This window comes from Megalobrama amblycephala, linkage group LG18 (assembly GCF_018812025.1).
Source record: "Megalobrama amblycephala isolate DHTTF-2021 linkage group LG18, ASM1881202v1, whole genome shotgun sequence".
Lineage (NCBI taxonomy): Eukaryota > Metazoa > Chordata > Actinopteri > Cypriniformes > Xenocyprididae > Megalobrama > Megalobrama amblycephala.
In genome coordinates this window covers 11979733-11997231 of record NC_063061.1, presented here as the reverse complement: position 1 = coordinate 11997231, position 17499 = coordinate 11979733, and the positions used below count along the sequence as shown (strand labels likewise).

At 35.9% G+C, this 17499-nt stretch overlaps 2 protein-coding genes across 4 annotated transcripts; one reads left to right on the top strand and one right to left on the bottom strand.

Annotated features, from left to right (window-relative positions):
* Positions 1–119: 119 nt before the first annotated feature.
* skp2 (S-phase kinase-associated protein 2, E3 ubiquitin protein ligase) lies at positions 120–7012 on the top strand. 2 transcript variants are annotated; one of them, XM_048167487.1, is made up of 10 exons: positions 120–278; positions 1013–1248; positions 2114–2225; positions 2330–2473; positions 2581–2715; positions 4251–4349; positions 5580–5707; positions 5791–5842; positions 5934–6041; positions 6153–7012. In XM_048167487.1, exons 1-10 carry the CDS (start codon positions 265–267, stop codon positions 6352–6354), a joined length of 1230 nt encoding a protein of 409 aa, XP_048023444.1. In that variant the 5' UTR covers positions 120–264; the 3' UTR covers positions 6355–7012. The 2 variants fall into 2 exon arrangements, with proteins under 2 accessions (XP_048023444.1, XP_048023443.1); XM_048167486.1 differs by having other exon boundaries at positions 121–278; positions 2111–2225.
* A 673-nt stretch (positions 7013–7685) lies between these two features.
* nadk2 (NAD kinase 2, mitochondrial) lies at positions 7686–16219 on the bottom strand. Of its 2 annotated transcripts, none has more exons than XM_048167483.1 (12): positions 15250–16219; positions 12410–12498; positions 12234–12322; positions 12017–12098; positions 11854–11937; positions 10318–10454; positions 9004–9091; positions 8711–8854; positions 8583–8638; positions 8434–8487; positions 8128–8251; positions 7686–7839 (listed from the first exon to the last, which is right to left on the bottom strand). In XM_048167483.1, the coding sequence occupies exons 1-12, from the start codon at positions 15487–15489 to the stop codon at positions 7704–7706; spliced, it is 1323 nt and encodes a 440-aa protein (XP_048023440.1). In that variant the 5' UTR covers positions 15490–16219; the 3' UTR covers positions 7686–7703. The 2 variants fall into 2 exon arrangements, with proteins under 2 accessions (XP_048023440.1, XP_048023441.1); XM_048167484.1 differs by having other exon boundaries at positions 8711–8806.
* Positions 16220–17499: the final 1280 nt, after the last annotated feature.

Below are 17499 nucleotides of genomic sequence, written 5' to 3'. Positions count from 1 at the left end.
CTCGACCATGGTCTCAGCATGGCAAAAAAACGTATGATGGTGTTTAGTCCTCCACAGTAGAGGGCGGCAAGTCAATATTCCTCCATTACGCTGTAAATATGCATCACTTCCGGCGACCACATTGGAGCCAATGGCATCACAGCAGGACGGGCGGTCCAGAGTCAGGTTTAAATGCGCCGCCAGCCTGCGCGAGGGACCGGGGGAGCCTGGCTGCTACTGAAAGTTTGCAGAAGTTACTACTTTTAGTAATACTACAAAGTCAGGATGTCAAACGAAAGGTAATATGTTATTTTATTTAGCAAACCTAAATTATGATTTGTATTTTATATAGCGCGTATTTTTATGAAATTTAGAGACTTGTGTGTGTTTCTGTATACTACTTTTTTGGATTCTCCCTCCACTTTGGTGTATTTCATTACTTATATAACGTTTTGGTGTATTATAAGAAGCACTGCACACAACTTGTTAAAACATGGCTTTAGATCACTGGTGGATAGTTTTACAGGACGCTTTTTATACATTTTAGTCGAATGTGCTGTTGGCGCGCGCCACACTAGTTGTGTTGTGACGCGCGAGGATGACTTTTTCACCAATAGTGAATTTATATTAGTAAATGTAAGTTCTGAAAGTTCTTTACTTCTATTTAGTGGTTTCATTGCTTCATATATATTTTTGTTTTTCTATAAGACAAACCAGTGCGGTGGCTATTTTTGGTATAGAGGCGCTCGCGACAAATGGCGGGCATCACAGAACTTGTAAAGTGAGCGTGGAATTTACAGTATAAAACTATCAAAACTGGTGTAATGCTGTCAGTGTTTTCTCAAATAGTACATATTGTGTAGTGAGAACTTTTTATAGATTGTTACAGGCTGAACTTATCTAATAGTTACAATCTAAGTGGTTTGAGCTCGAGGATATGGTTTCATATTGCTTTTCTGCTGCTACCTCTCTATATATCCTTTTAACAACAAGAAATGGTGGTTTTGCTGAATGTTTCTTTGTTTTTATATAGGCCGTTTCAAGAACTGAGTGAGAATTTGGAGGGATCCTTGTGCAGGCCTCAGAGGACTAAATGGAAAAAGCGGCCCTCCTGCAGCGGGGGTCTAGACACTGAAAACACTCCAAACGAGCTCATCCAGCAGTGGTCACCCCCGCACAAAAAGCTCCTGACTTCTGCAAAAGGGAAAGAAAATGAGGAAAACATATTTGTTCTAGCCAGACGTCCCAGAAAAAGAAGAGAATCATCAGGTTTGTGACTGAGAATTTTTAACCCTATAAAGCTTAACTGTATCATATTTGATACATGAATTTATAAGGCCTCTAAAATATCAGCAAAACTGCTCAACCTGTTGTACAAAATCTACATCATGCATTTTGCCTTCTGATTGATGGTTCATACTTTTTAGTAAGAAAAAATGTCCTTTTAGTATAATTTTTATTATAAAGTAAACTTAACTTATATTAATATTTCAGGGTGAACATTTACTGAACTGATGCAACTCAGGTTTACTAGATTATCCACACTTTTTCTTATTAAAAAAATCATGTTAATGTGCAAGTATCAAGTATAATACACCAGGCCTTTGAGCAATGTTTATTTTTCAGTCATCATTGTATTTGCAATGCATTACATTTTTCACCCACAATTAAAAGCAACAAAGCTTTGATCATAAAACTGAGCATTTAAATATTTGACATTTTCAGGAGTGATACCTAATATTTGTATGCATTTTATATAAGTAGTCTGATATAAAGAAATCTCAGTGTTGTACATCACAAGCTTACATTTTATACTGCACCAAGTTGCATATTTTTGCTCATTTTGGACAGTTTTCTCTCCTTGGACGTGAGCTCCATACTCTCACAGTATACTATATGGTCCTTCCTTTTTTTTTTTTTTTTTTTTTTTTTTTTTTTATTCTGGCTTTACAGGCTTATCTGATTAGAAATCTGATTAGTTGCATGAGCAGACTTTTTATTAGTTCCCTGGAAACTACTGACAATACCCTAATATTTTGATGGCCACTTACTGAATTGTAATTACTTATAAGATGTGACATGGCTGTATGATTGGTAGAGGGCCTAATTTGTTTTCTTGCTCCTCCCTCAGCAGGCTTGTGTTGGGACAGTCTACCTGATGAGCTTTTGCTGGGAATCCTGTCTCGTCTCTCACTGCAAGATCTCCTCAGGACGTCACGGGTCTGCAAGCGCTGGCATCGTTTAGCGTAAGTTATTGATACCCTTTTCTTACAAAGTCCATGTTGGAAGTTTGGAAGACCACTGATCACCTGTGATATAAATAATAATAGTCAAAACTCTGCATTTGCAGGTTTGACGAGTCTCTGTGGCACAGCGTGGACCTGGTTGGAAAAGCTCAGTTAGATGCAGAGCTTGGGCAGGTGCTCTCAGCTGGGGCGTTGAGGCTGCGATGTCCACACACCTGCATTGGTCAACCCAGTTTTAAAAGTACAGAGTGAGTAATGTGTGTTTCACAGTGCCGCAGTTCTGTTGTGGCATTTCTGCTGTTATTTTCTGCTGTCTTATTTTTTTTTTTTTAATTAAGTACTATTTGAATTACAGGACACTTCGCATCCAACATCTGGATTTATCAAACTGCACAGTGGAGACGTCTGTTCTTGAAGATATCCTGTTACACTGCAGACATCTACAGAATCTCAGTCTCGAAGGATTGGTGCTCTCTGATAGTATTATTCAGTAAGTGATAGTAAAAAAAAACATTTTGCACACTACACCCTAACCGTAGATTTTTGGTGTATTCAAGTCATGTCAGAAAGATTGTATTTATGAGTTGAATGCAAATGAACGCCACCACAAAGTCATAAACTCCAATGGGGAAACTGGTTTTCTTTAAGCCTTGAGTTTATGAGTTGAGGTGTGTCTGTGAGAAACATGGTGGAATACCACAGTAGTTCGAGGTATTTAGCAGTGACATTCTCAGGCATTTTTATTTATAACAAAATAAGCTAATTGCCTGTGCAAAACACAATAGCATTCTAATATAACAATATAATATGTAACAAAGTTTAGTGGCTTCATTAATTAAAAACATAAAGCAAAACTGATTCACGCACATTCTTTGTTCTTGATTTTCTAGAACCTTGCTGTATTTTTTTAGTTAAAAGGTTAGTTCACCCAAAAATGAAAATGAAGTACTCACTCACCCTCATGTCGTTCCAAACCTGTAAGACCTTCGTTCATCTTTGGAACGCAAAATAAGACATTTTTGATGAAATCCGAGACCTCTCTGACTCATCCATAGACATAGATTACCACTTTCAAGGCCCAGAAATGTGGACAAGACATTGTTAAAATAGTCAGCGTAACTATAGTGGTTCAATCTTAATTTTATGAAGCGACAAATACTTTGTGCACAAAAACAAAACAAAAATAACTACTCTATTCAACAAATTTGTCTCTTCCCTGTCATTGTCCTAAGCTGTTTGTTGTATAGACAGTGCAGCGCTTCTGTGTTTTACGTCAGAACGCTGACTCGGTATTGGCTGGCTCCTGCGTCAGCATCACACGCATGTGTCGTGCTGCTCATGTGAACAGCGTTGGCCAATACTGAGCCGGCGTTCTGATGTAGAAAGTGTATCTAGAAGTGCTGCACTGTTTACAATGTGAACAGCTTCACATGGAAGAGAAGAAATTGTTAAATAAAGTCATTATTTTTGCTCACAAGAGGTATTTTTGTTGCTTTATAATATTAAGGTTGAACCACTGTAGTCACGTGAACAATTTTAACAATGTCGTTACTACCTTTCTGGGCCTTGAAATTGGTTACGACATTGCTGTATATAGGGAGGTCAGAAGCTCTCGGATTTCATCAAAAATATCTTAATTTGTGTTCCGAACATGAACGAAGGTCTTATGGGTTTGGAACGACATGGTGGCGAGTAATTAATGACAGAAATTTAATTTTAGGGTGAACTAACCCTTTAGCATTAGGTAGCCATTACACTGCCAAAAGACTTTTAATCTTGTGAATTTTTCTTTGTGTGTGTTGTGTGCGATTAACAGCGTAACAGAATCAGTTACTACATGAGCAATATCACACGAGTAGCTGTGCGATATCGACAGCTACTCATGTGATATTACGCATGTCGACGCCGGCTACTCGTGTGATATCACACTGATTTTTCTTTGTGGTATTTTATGTAGAAATGATAGTTTATGAGGTTTTGTTGCATTTAGATTCGTTTAACCATTTCTATTTTGCTTTCTTGCAGTTCTCTTGCTCAAAATACGGAGTTTGTCCGGCTGAATTTGTGTGGCTGTTCTGGCTTCTCTCCTAAATCTCTGGCTGAGATGCTGAAATCTTGCACTCGGTAAGATTATCTGATGTACACCTCTGTTTGGGGTTGGTCAATTTTTAGAATGTTTTTGAAAGGTCTCTTATGCTCACCTAAGCTTCTTTAATCAAAAGCACAGTAAAACAGTGATGAGATAAAATATTACAATTCAAAATAACTATTTTGTATTTTAATGTATAAAATGTTTGTTTCTGTGATGGCAGAGCTGAATTATTAGCAGCCATTACTCCAGTCGTCAGTGTCACATGATCCTTCAGAAATCATTCTAATATGCTGATTTGCATACATTTCTTAGGCCGGTTTCAAACCGCACGCATCAGCAGAGCATAAGCAGCGCAGATTTTTTTCGGCGCCCACGTTAACGGATGAGAGCATTCACACCTCACGCAAAGACTGTGCGACTGTGCGTAGCAGAGCAGAAGCAGCAGTGCCCCGATCGTTTCGGCACTGGGTCTGATTTTTGCTGCGCTGCTAACGCTCAATTAAAGTGAAAGTACACTTTTGATGGATAAAATAAATATGATTTATCACAAAAAGTTCTCAAAATGCACAGAATAAGCATATCTAGTGTGTTTTAACAAGAATTGGAGTGTCAAGAAAAAATTATTTATAGAAGATTTACTCATTTAATTTAATTTAATTTAACATTGCTGTGTTGTAAACATGTGGACGTGGCAGATGACGTAAAACACAAAACTTGCCTCATTCGTGTGAAGCAATGGTTAACACAAGGCTTTTATTTATTTTATATGTTGTACACCTCCCCATGTTAACAAACTTTCAAGTCTATGAAGTTTATAAATGACCAACTTATAAAAACAAATTTATAGTTGTCTTTTTAAAGAAATTCTCACTTTATATGCAGCCTGGAGCCGCTGCTGTGACACTGCAGCTGCAGTTCACACTCACGCGCCGCTGATGCTTGCGGTGTGAAACCGGACTTAGTGTTAAAAACAGATGCTGCTTAATATTTGAGGAAAGCATTATACTTTTTTATTATTATTATTATTTTTTTTTTTTTTTCAAAAGAACAGAGTTTATTTGAAATCTTGAAATCCTTAGTAAAGATGTTTTTATAATTTTACAGTCACTTTTAATCAATGTACATTCAAGGACAAATTATTTCTTCTATTAATATTATTATTATTAAGCTTGAGGAGCAGAGTTTTTTTTTTTTTTTTTTTTTTAAATGATGTATTATCATCAGTCTATAATAACATTTTTTTTTTTTTTTTCTCAACCCAGAATTGAAGAAATGAACGTGTCATGGTGTGACTTCAACAATCTCCACGTTCAAGCCATTGCTAACAACATTCCCTCCAGCGTCACTCAACTGAACATCAGTGGTTACAGACAAAACCTCACCATGGAAGGTGAGGAAAGCATCGATTTCAGCTTTATATAAATACGTTTTTCTATTTCATGCAAAGATAATTTATACATTTTTGTGTTTCAGATGTCAAAGCTATAGTAAAAAGGTGTCCGAACCTCACAAACCTAGATTTGAGGTGAGTTCATAATTTGGGAAGATAATTGTGGATCAGCTGCCTAATAGCAAACAGCAGGAGGTTAACATTCAGTAATGTTTTCTCATCACAGTGATAGCGTGCTTGTGACGACAGACAGTTTCCCCGTCCTGCAGGAACTGTCCTCTCTGAGACATCTGGGACTGAGTCGTTGTTATCAGATCCACCCAGCTTCTCTCATGTAAGGGATTTGTTGAATTCAGAAAGGAAAGTCAGTTTCGAGTGCTTTTATGTCTGTATATTGTCTTTGCATACAAGCAATAAATATTTTCTCATTTTCCCCCCTCTACAGCGACTTTGAAAAGTTTCTAAATTTGCAGACCCTGGAGGTCTTTGGGCTCATACAGGACAGCTACCTGCCCATTCTTTGTAAAGGTCTACCGCACATACAGATCAACACACAGCCTTTCTCCACTGTGGCACGTCCCACCTCGTCATCAAGAAAAGATCGCACGCTTTGGGGAATGCACTGCCGACTCGTCTACAAACATTAATGTTTTTAATCCAGGATGATTACAGGGTAAACCAAATTGTAAAATATCTTTTATAATAGTATTTTTGTGCCCAATTAATTGTGATTTTAAAAATGTCTTAAGCATCACTGGTAAGTCCTTTTTGTTTTATATTTTAACAGTTTCAATTTTGATGACAATTGTGTTAGAGGTCCTGGCAATCTTGAATTGAGTGATGTTCTTATGTAGCAAAGATCATATCATTTATCACAAAATGAGTGGACAAGTTTGTTAGTGGTATATTGTACCTGTTTGGTACCAATATAGCTGTTAATTTTGAAAATGGTGTTTCACTAGATTTGTTGCTTCAGGTTGAAATCTAGAATATAGTAGGTTCTCAAATGCAAGACTTGTTTTCCTGCCAAAATCAAGTACATTTCCAGTTTTACTATAGGATTGTCAAAAGTCTAGTTTAGTAATAAGAGAATGGTTTTATGGTTTTATACTGTTCCTGTTTTGCTATACAAAAGCATTAAACCAGGTGCTTTAGCAGCAGAGAAAATATTGTGAATCTCTTCCATTTTTCTGACCAGTTTTAATATTGGAAAACTTGAATTTTGTACAACTTGATTGACACGTGTTTTTATGAATTGTTTACATCTGAATTGTAAATAAATGTATTGCTTTTTATTTAAAGTCATCCTCATGTGAGTTGTTCTGTTTGTTATATTCTTTGCATCGTGGTCTCATTACACGTTTATATACCACTGCACAAATCACACAATGATACTTTCCAACAAATGTAAATGCATTAAGAATGCAGACATTTGAAGAAAAAAAAAAAAGATGTGGGTTTTACAAAATTCTGCCATGTTTTGAACAAGCTTTTGCACAATGGTTGACCTGATGGAGCACAGTTGAGCTCCGCATCCAAAAACCCTATTGTGAAACATTAAAAATGTTTTTTTTGGTTGCAGTTTCAGAAAGTATTGACTAAAACATTAACAAAATACTTGTGCATGTTTGGCACAACCGTGTTCAAAAGTATGTATTATAAATAAGTAAAAAAGTCAAAAAATTCCAATCACTTTTCTGTAACATGGGCATTTCTGGCTCATTGTTTAAATACATCAATACTGATGTGACAATGTGAAGCTGGGGTGTCTAGGAAAAATATTAATGCTAATTTCTGAGAGCTGCAACCAAGAGGGTTGTTTAAACAAGCATTGACTACAGAAATGTGAAATCCAGATTTAACTACATTTCTTCTGCAAACCCCATAATCCCTTAAAACTCAGTGCTTAAAGAACCTACTGTCCATCTTTACAGACAATTATTCAGTCCTTAATAAATATACAAGCTCATCGAGCAAGTTTGATGTATCAAAGGATTTAATCAAGAATGACAGTTCGCAACAGGTCCTCCTCATTTAAGCTGATGGTAGCAATGGCACCATCATTAAACTCGAAGGACGTCCCACCATCCACCACCATGCAGGCATCCCAGCACCTTGAGCGGACACAAACCCTATAGAAAACAAAAAGAACGTTAGCATTACCAGTCAATATATGAAGAATTATTCATAACAAATCAAACCTTATTTTAAAGTATTAACATTAGGTATTATGAACTAACAATAAACAGCAATTTTACATTAACCTAAATTCTGTAACTGTTATGAATATACTATTGTTAATTAGTAATTAATGTTTTAAGAAGAAACATAAAAAATGCTACACATGTTAAAATTTGTAGTTAACCTCAACCAAGATTAATATTAACCCAAGTAGTGAGATGATGGAAATGAAAACGTACTTTTTGGCAAAACCTCTTTGTCGGCTATTGGAAAATACTCTGTTGACTATAGGCTCCCTTATGCTGAAGAAAAGTTTGTCCTCCTCTGGGCCAAAGATTAGAGACTCGTTGTATGTTTCAGTCACTGAACACAAAAAGAGAGACCAATTATTTAAGCTAATATGGCAGCATATTAATTTTATAAATTAAATTACTTAGAATTAAAACTATGAAAAGTCATTTTAAAACACAAAAAAACTATAATAAAAAAGTTTTTTAATAATAATCATAATTATATTGATATCAGATAATCTATTGTGAACTCACCGCTCTCAATGAACTCCCGATTTAGAGGAATATCCAAACCAGTTTTTGATTTACCTAAGATACAGAAAACATCAAGATCATGCTTGTACTGACTGATGATAGTAAACGGTGCTGTCATAGCACAAATGTGAGTTATTTGTGTTTCTAACCTATTCTAAGGACATCCTCCACTGCCTGCTCCACAAGTTTATTAATATTGTAGGACCTGGATGAAGAAAGAAAAAATTATTTGGTAACTCAGACTTCATATAAGATCACTTCAGACCCTTTGACTCACCAGGCTTTAGATCCAGTTCCAGTGCAAATGCTAAGCCCTGAGCTCTTCTGCTTCTCCCACGGCCCGTCATCAATGGAGATTTCATAGTATGAAGCCCTATGAAGCGAGAGGGTAAGATGGGGTTTGAAGGATTTATACTTCACCCTGTGGCAAACAGAAATCCACAAGTAAGGGGAGATGGGGGGGATGCGTGAAGTGAAGGAGGAAAAGTGGTTGATGAGATGCAATGTCCGTAAGACATGGTTGACGACATGGTTCCACAACATCACAGACAGGTGGGCAGGGATATATACCTGGAGGACAGGGACTCCCCGATGAAGATCTCGTTGAGTCCTCGGACAGGGAGTAGGTGAGGCCTTTCAGAACTATCGTGCGTCGTACCTTTGCAAAAGTATGATATCGTTAATCTCCTCTAACAATAGTTAGAAATTATATGATATCAGTTTAATTCAATGTAATTTAAATTCAATGATATAACTATAATAACCATGTCTGGGTGAACATCACAAAGAAATGTCAGTTATATTTTACTAAGCCAATTTTTCAGTCTTTTCATTTAAAGAGTTAGTTTACCCAAAAATGAAAATAATGTCATTTATTACTCACCCTCATTTCGTTCCAAACTGCTGAAATCACGTGACTTTGGCGCTCCGAACCACTGATTCGAAACAAAAGAATCGCCCATCAGTAGATATTGTTACGTTTTTTTTTTTTTTTGGCGCACAAAAAGTATTCTCGTCGCTTTATAATATTAAAGTTGAACCACTGTACTCATATGAACTGTTTTAAATATGCATTTAGTAGCTTTCTGGGCACTGAGAGTATAAATTAACTTGCAGGCAATAGAGGCCTCACTGAGACATCGGATTTCATCAAAAATATCTTAATTTGTGTTCTGAAGATTAACAAAGGTCTTACGGGTGTAGAACGACATGAGGGTGAGTAATAAATGACAGAATTTTCATTTTTGGGTGAAACTTTAAACCCTTTTTTACAATAATCAAACACATTTTCCCCAAAACATCTAATTAAAAAAGTAAAAAAAAAATATATATATATATATATATATATTATTTTTTTTTTTTTCAGGGTTAGTACCTAGTTATTACATAGTAATAACTATAATAATTACATAGTATGTACATGGGGAGCAGGACTGTAAAATATATAAAAGAACCTATATCTATATCTCTATCTCTATCTCTATCTCTCTCTCTATATATATATATATATATATATATATATATATATATATATATATATATATATATATTTATTAATCTTTTGCAATAATTAAGCCAATTTCTCAATCTATTAATTTAATTGTAATAATTTTTTTTTTTTGACACATTCTCCCCAAAACATCTCATTCTATAGCAAAAGTGTGTGTGATATATATATATATATATATATATATATATATATATATATATATATATATATAAACTCATTTATACTACTGTAATACAGTAATGAAAATCAACCTTTTTTTATTGATTTGGCTCTGAAAAATGACCTGAACATTTTAGACAGTATTTGTGAGATTCAGTAGAGCAGCAGAGAGAAATGTAAGGTTGAGATAGCAATGTGTACTATGGGACTCTTACAGCGATGTGTCTCTGTAGTGATACGGTGTGCTTTGCTGTGCTGTTCGAGGCTCAGCTGCAGCTCATGCAGGTCCACTGGAGTCGGGTTTATCCCGGTGCCCTCCAAGTACATACGGATACGCTGACGCCACTGCCACCTAGTGAAGATAGTTACTTAGTTTTTTCAAAAAAGGAAGGGGGAAATATTGACAATGTAAAGCAGGGAGAATGATGATTAGAACGAAACAGGCGACCTAAAATATGGGTCTCTTATTGGTTAGGTTCAATCTTCTCCGCTGGTAAGGCTGGACCAATCACAGTCATTTATGATTAGAGGATAAACATTAATCATTTAATATAGTTGGCTGGGGTGTATTTTTATTCATACATCAGGTACTAATCATCAAACAGAATATTTTTAATTCAGTTCAGTTATATTGAATTTTAATTTTTAATGGACAGATTTCTCTACTGACGCACACGCATACAAAAAAAAAAAAAAAAACATCATTAGGTTTAAATACGACTTAATGGAGGATTTGTCTTTCTGAGCTGCCAAGCACCTCCCCCCAGAGGAAGACCAGAAACAGTCATTAGCTACTTAGCCATCCAGTTAGGCAAGCATATTTCAAACTGATATATTAATAGGAATTGTTCAACTTCTTAAACAAATCAAATATAAACCTAACAGACAACTAAGATTATTAGGATGCACCAAGGGTTCACTATACTGTCACCGGCAGTTGGAACACGCTTCCAGAAGAGATCAGATGTGCTCCCAAAGTAGCCACATTTAAATCCTGACTAAAAACACACCTGTTTTGCTGTGCATTTACTGAATGAGCACTGTGCTGCGTCCTTCTGATGCACTGCATTTTATTTATTCTTCTCTTTTCTCCTAATTTTTTTTTAAAGGATTAGTCTAATTTAAAATTAATATTACCCCAAGCTTTACTCACCCTCAAAATATCCTAGGTGTATATGACTTTCTTCTTTCTGATGAACACAATCTGAGTTATAATAATAAATATCCTGAAGCATCCAAGCTTTATAATGGCAGTGAACAGAACCAACAAGTATGAAGCTCAAGAAAGTACATCCATCCACATAATAAAGGCCTTCTGAAGCAAAGTGATGCATTTGTGTAAGAAAAATATCCATATTTAACAAGTTATAAAGTAAAATGTCTAGCTTCCGCCAGACCGCCTTCCGTATTACGAAGAAAGCAGAACTGATGCAACGTTGGGGTATGTTTGGGGTAATTTTCATTTTAAAGTGAACTATTTTTAAATATATTTTTACTAGAATTTTACTTTTTTACTTTTTACTGTTAATTTTACTGCTTAACTATCTGTTTTGATTTTTTTTACATTGTGTATGAAACATGGTATATAAATTATAAAATTTCCTTCCCTTTCCATACTAGAGAACAAAGCAAAGTACTTTTGCAGAGTACTTTAGCAAGAGGTATAGAAGAAAACAACTGATTGCAAATTGGATTACTTAGCCAATTGGATTACTGCCGACCATAAGCAAGAGTAAATAAGAAGTGCCTACCTGAACTCACCCTTCCTGAGTTTCTGTAAGGCCTCAGAAAAGGCATGTGTATAGCGCACAGGTAAACACAGGTGACCCTCTGACCTTTATATACAAAAACACAGCTACATTATATACTTATGAAACAAATAAACTTAAAATCACTATAGGCTAGTCTTATTACCTTTCTGGGTCTGTATTGACCCCCAATACAGGTTTGTTCTTATCATACACTTTACTGGCAACTAGTAGCATGGTCCCATCACCTATGAAATAAAGTCTGTTAGAATCTTATACTATATATACACACACTTTCATAAAGTCCCGAGAAACCATCTCTCATATGTTAACCGGTGCACAGATGAACAATCAATTAAAAAAAACAAAAACCTGAGCTTTACCTCCAGCAGAGATAATGGCATCAGCCCATCGTACTGTGTCCTCATTATACTCTCCTCTTTTTACAACGCGCACCTCAATCCCCTGTTTCCTACAATGATGAAAGGACAGTTTTGAAAATTGTTTGAAAAATATTTCAAATAGTGTCAGAATTTCCATTTTTTTAATGTCATCTTACTGTAGACTGTCCACAATCTGTCCAACATTAAGGGTGTGTATATTGTGTCTCTCTAGAAGCCCACTGTAACTGGATCCTTTTAGGGCAAGCTGTGATGACAAGACAGATTAAATATCATAAACAATGCATTGCATCTTGAAAATATCATCACTAGTAAAAATAAACAGTCTTTTCACATTGTGTGGAGTTAGTTGGACTCTGGACTTTTTAATACAATTTTGCTGCAGGCATTGTTGGTGGACTGTTAAATACTTTAAGGTGAAATATTAACAGACTTATTTTGTCAAGCAATATAAGTGCTCCTATAAAACACTGTCAGTTTAGAGTCTGTCAGTAAGGTGGAAAAAAAGTGGTAAAGTAAAAAGTTTTAGGAAGAATGAAAGTTAACCCTTAAATACATCTATATGGTGGAGAAAGGGAGTTTGGTGGAGAGAGAGAGAGAGAGAGACGACACTCAATTATAGGAATTTATACTCATATGCAATTTATAAACATTGTAGCAGTGGAATTCCTGGTGATAAAAATACATTATGATACCCATTATTCTGAGAAAAAAAAAAAAAAAAAACTCCACCAATCAGAGAATTGCAACAATTAAATCACACCAAAAGAACAGAGTGCAACAGTTCTGGGTTCTGGAAGTAAAAATGACATTCAGGCTAAATGAATTTGAATGAAAACTTTAAACCTTTCTTTAACCCTACAACGAGCTAAATAGTTGTTAATCGATGGCATATGCTTTTGTTGAAGCCATCAGCTCATGTTATTTCAACTTATTATTTTTTTTTTTAATAATCATATTCAACAGAAGCATTTTGGTGGAAAAACTCCAATCAGAATTGTGACAAAAGCACTCTTTAGTGCCACCCACTCCCATGACGCACTGCGAATGATGCATACTAAAACTACTCTTACTATTCCTTCTATAGGTAAAAAGACTTTTTTAATCCCTATGGGAAAAAACATTTCCAGAACCAAGGCTGCAGGAAAAAAAAAAAAAAAAGTTCAGTATGCAAATTTACAATGACACCACCAGCCGATTAATTTTGAATGTTGAGCATTCAAGAGTTTTTTTAGGAAACATTTAAAGGAATCCTTTACATCTTTAATTGTGTTAAAGGATTAGTCCACTTTTAAATACACTTTTCCTGATAAATTTACGCTGAATGTCCTACGCCTTCCCTATTCAAGTTACGGAAAAAAAACGAAATAAACGAAACTGGCGCCGCGTTCGTTCCGTAAGTAGAATAGGGAAGGCATAGAACATTCAGCGTAAGCGTTATGAAGAATGCGAAAGCGGAAAGTACGTTCAATGCGATATTTTGTTTATAAAGCATAAACGGTTGTATTTTTTCGAAAATGACCGATCGATTCGCTAGATAAGACCCTTATTACTCATCTGGTATCGTTTAAAGCCCTTGAAGCTGCACTGAAACTGTAATTTTGACCTTCAATCTGTTGGTAGGCATTGAAATCCACTGTAAGGAGAATAATCCTGGAATTTTTTCCTCAAAAACCTTCATTTCTTTTCGACTGACGAAAGAAAGACATGAACATCTTGGATGACATGGGGGTGAGTAAATTTATCAGGAAAAGTGTATTTAAAAGTGGACTAATCCTTTAACAATGTGTTTTTAACAAAAAATAAAAAAAATTATATCCCTCTACAGCACAACATAAAGTTTTCTTAAGCTCTATGTTTAGTAAATTTTTCTTTAAATGATTGATTAGAAAGGTCAAGAAAGTACCAACGAACAGTCTAGTAAGGTGTGGGAGTCACTATCAAGCACCATTTAAAGATGGGACGTCCTGATCTGACACATGGTCACAGGAGCACATGTGAGAAGGCGGCAAGATTATTTGCTTTAGTAATCTTATTTAAAATGACATGAACTGTACATAAAAAATATGTGTGTATGTATGAAGGTGTAGAGAAGCCTTTAGTCAGGTTTTATGAAGTTTTTTTTATTTTGCACATTCAGAAATTCAGTTTTTCTTTTCGTTGCCTCAGGGCAACTTTGTGCGATAAGGGGTACTTTTCGAGGATGTTTTGTACAATACCTCACATTGGCAATAATGTGTTATAAGATGGGAAGATGCAGGGTTCCTGGATGCGCAGGAACACCCAAAGTGATGTGCAAAAATTGTAACGCACCTCTATTTCACAGCAGAGAATAATTTGAAGTTTCATATGAAGTGAAATCTTATTACATGAAGTACATTATATTGCATAGCACACTACATGATACAGACATATGCATGTATCAAATTCAATATATCAATGTCTTTCAAGTGTTTTCCCTTTTTATTTAAAGATTTCTTAAAAAAAAAAAAAAAAAAAAGTTATTTTGATGATAATTTTTTCTATGATTCTGTACCATTGTTGCACAACGTTGGCAACGAAAAAATATTTTGGAGTGGGGGGAGGTCAAAAAAAAATTATCATCAATAAAATGTTCCCAAATGAACCAAAAAATTATGTATATGTATGATATATATGTATATATTAGTATACCTAAGGCTGACATTAAAAAAAAAAAAAAAAAAAAAAAGGTTGATATAAAAATATCTTAATGCGGAACTGTTTAGTTATGACGTCAATTTGTAGGCCAACCCGGAAGTTTTTTCTGGGTTTTAGTGTAGCGGGTTAAAATGTACAAGTAAAAACCAAAGAAATGTATAAGTAGGGCCAAAAGTCTGTGGTTATCATTACTTTAAGAGACTTTCATGTCTATTTTAATACAGCACGTGCCTTAAAAGCACTGTAACAAGATAAAGCAGCGTATGTTATCAATACACAGATAAACAGGTGTATTACATCTTCACAAGTGTCTGCTTACCAGCTGTTTAAGATCCTCCTCCGACAGACCTGCATAGCGATATCTCTGCTGCTCGAATTCATATCGTGTGGTCTTAGTCACAACCGCCACCTTCGCAGGTCTGAAGCCACATTCAGCTTGCGAAGCAACTTTACACGCGGCGGTCTGATGAAAACACAGACGACTACAATAGCTCCCAGTGAAACCCGCCACTATTGGATTTCCATAGGAAAGAGATTTCCTTAAAGCTCGGGATAGCATTCTACTACCGCAAAATAGTGTTGGAGAAATTATCAGAAAACAAACAAGCAAAGAAAATATATAATGAAGAGTTTTGCAGCTCTTGCTGTCATTCAGGGCTTGAATCCTGTCCTGCTCAGATAGACAGACCACCAATCAAAACTACTTTCCCCGAGCAATTCATTCAAGAGGCTTTATGGGCTTGAAAATGCTGGAGGTGCTTGGCAAAATAAATAAAATCAACAAACTTTACTAAACTGATGTATCTATGGGGTTGTAAGGTGTGTAAGTTACTGTGACCAGCAGCATTCAGTGACTGACAGGTCACCTAATCTTACTTTCTAAACATATGACTAGAACAGGCTACTAATGTGATCCGACTAGCAGGTTATCGCCTGCTGGCTGCGTAGTGTTGGCCGCAAAGAAGGTCACATTTGCTGAAGGTTTCGTGCACGATGCCCTTTCTAAGTGTACGTGAAGAGCTAGCTGATTACAGCTGTCAGTTTTAGCATGTCAAACTGTCCAAACTCTACCTCTCCAAGCGCAGTGACCGATCACATCCCCATCTATCTGCCCTCAGATATTTGAACGACGGAGAGCGCGAGTCTAAGCGATCTACAGAAACCTGACGTTTACTGTCCGCCTAAATAGAGTACTTCAAATCACAAACTTGAGGCTAATAAAAACATCAGATCCCACACTCACACATGCCGCCATCTTTAAAGCACGTAGCGCTGACTCGGTGGGCGTGGCTTTGGATAGACGTTTTTTGGGCTAGTTTGCCCATTCTTCACTGGCGCCCAGCGATACTAGCTAATGAATTTAGAACCAGATCGTCCATTTCATAAAATAATTACAATAGACGAACCCATGATATTGTTTTTAAAACACTGTAACACTAGCTTTTCCGTTGTTGATGACATTATAAAATTGTTCATTTTGCTTGGGAAATTTCATTTGGTAACAGCCATTAAAGGGTTAGTTCACCCAAAAATGAAAATTCTGTCATTTATTACTTACCCTCATGCCGTTCCACACCCGTAAGACCTTCGTTAATCTTCGGAACACAAATTAAGATGTTTTAGTTGAAATCCGATGGCTCCGTGAGGCCTGCATTGGGAGCAATGACACTTCCTCTCTCAAGATCCATAAAGATACTAAAAACATATTTAAATCAGTTCATGTGAGTACGGTGGTTCAATATTAATATTATAAACGAGAATACTTTTGGAGTGCCAAAAAAACCCAAAATAATGACTTATTTAGTGATGGCCGATTTCAAAACACTGCTTCAGGAAGCATCGGATCATAAATTAATCAGTGTATCGAATCTGCTGTTCGGAGTACCAAAGTCACGTGATTTCAGCCGTTGGCAGTTTGACATGCGACCTGAATCATGATTCGATACACTAATTCATTATGCTCTGAAGCTTCATGAAGCAGTGTTTTGAAATCGGCCATCACTAAATAAGTTGTTATTTTGTTTTTTTTTGCCGCACCAAAAATATTCTCGTCGCTTTATAATATTAATATTGAACCACTGTACTCACATGAACCTATTTAAATATGTTTTTAGTACCTTTATGGATCTTGAGAGAGGAAATGTCATTGCTCCCTATGGAGGCCTCACGGAGCCATCAGATTTCAACTAAAATATCTTAATTTGTGTTCCGAAGATTAACGAAGGTCTTACGGGTGTGGAACGGCATGAGGGTGAGTAATAAATGACAGAATTTTCATTTTTGGGTGAACTAACTCTTTAAACCCTGTTCTAGATTTTTTCCCCCTGTTATTATTATTTGTAGATTCATGTTTCATGACCTATTAGTGAAGAAGCTGACATGTAACATGGAGCGTAGGAACACATCTCATATATTGAAAAGAGTGCTCTGTTGTTGTACATTGTTATACAATGTTATAATTTATGCTGAACTCTAAGTTGTAATTATCCCCCAGTTGTTATTTTTATGTACCATATCATTGTAGGCTATGTTTACAAAGTGCTGCAGGGATGACCGAAATGAGAAATGA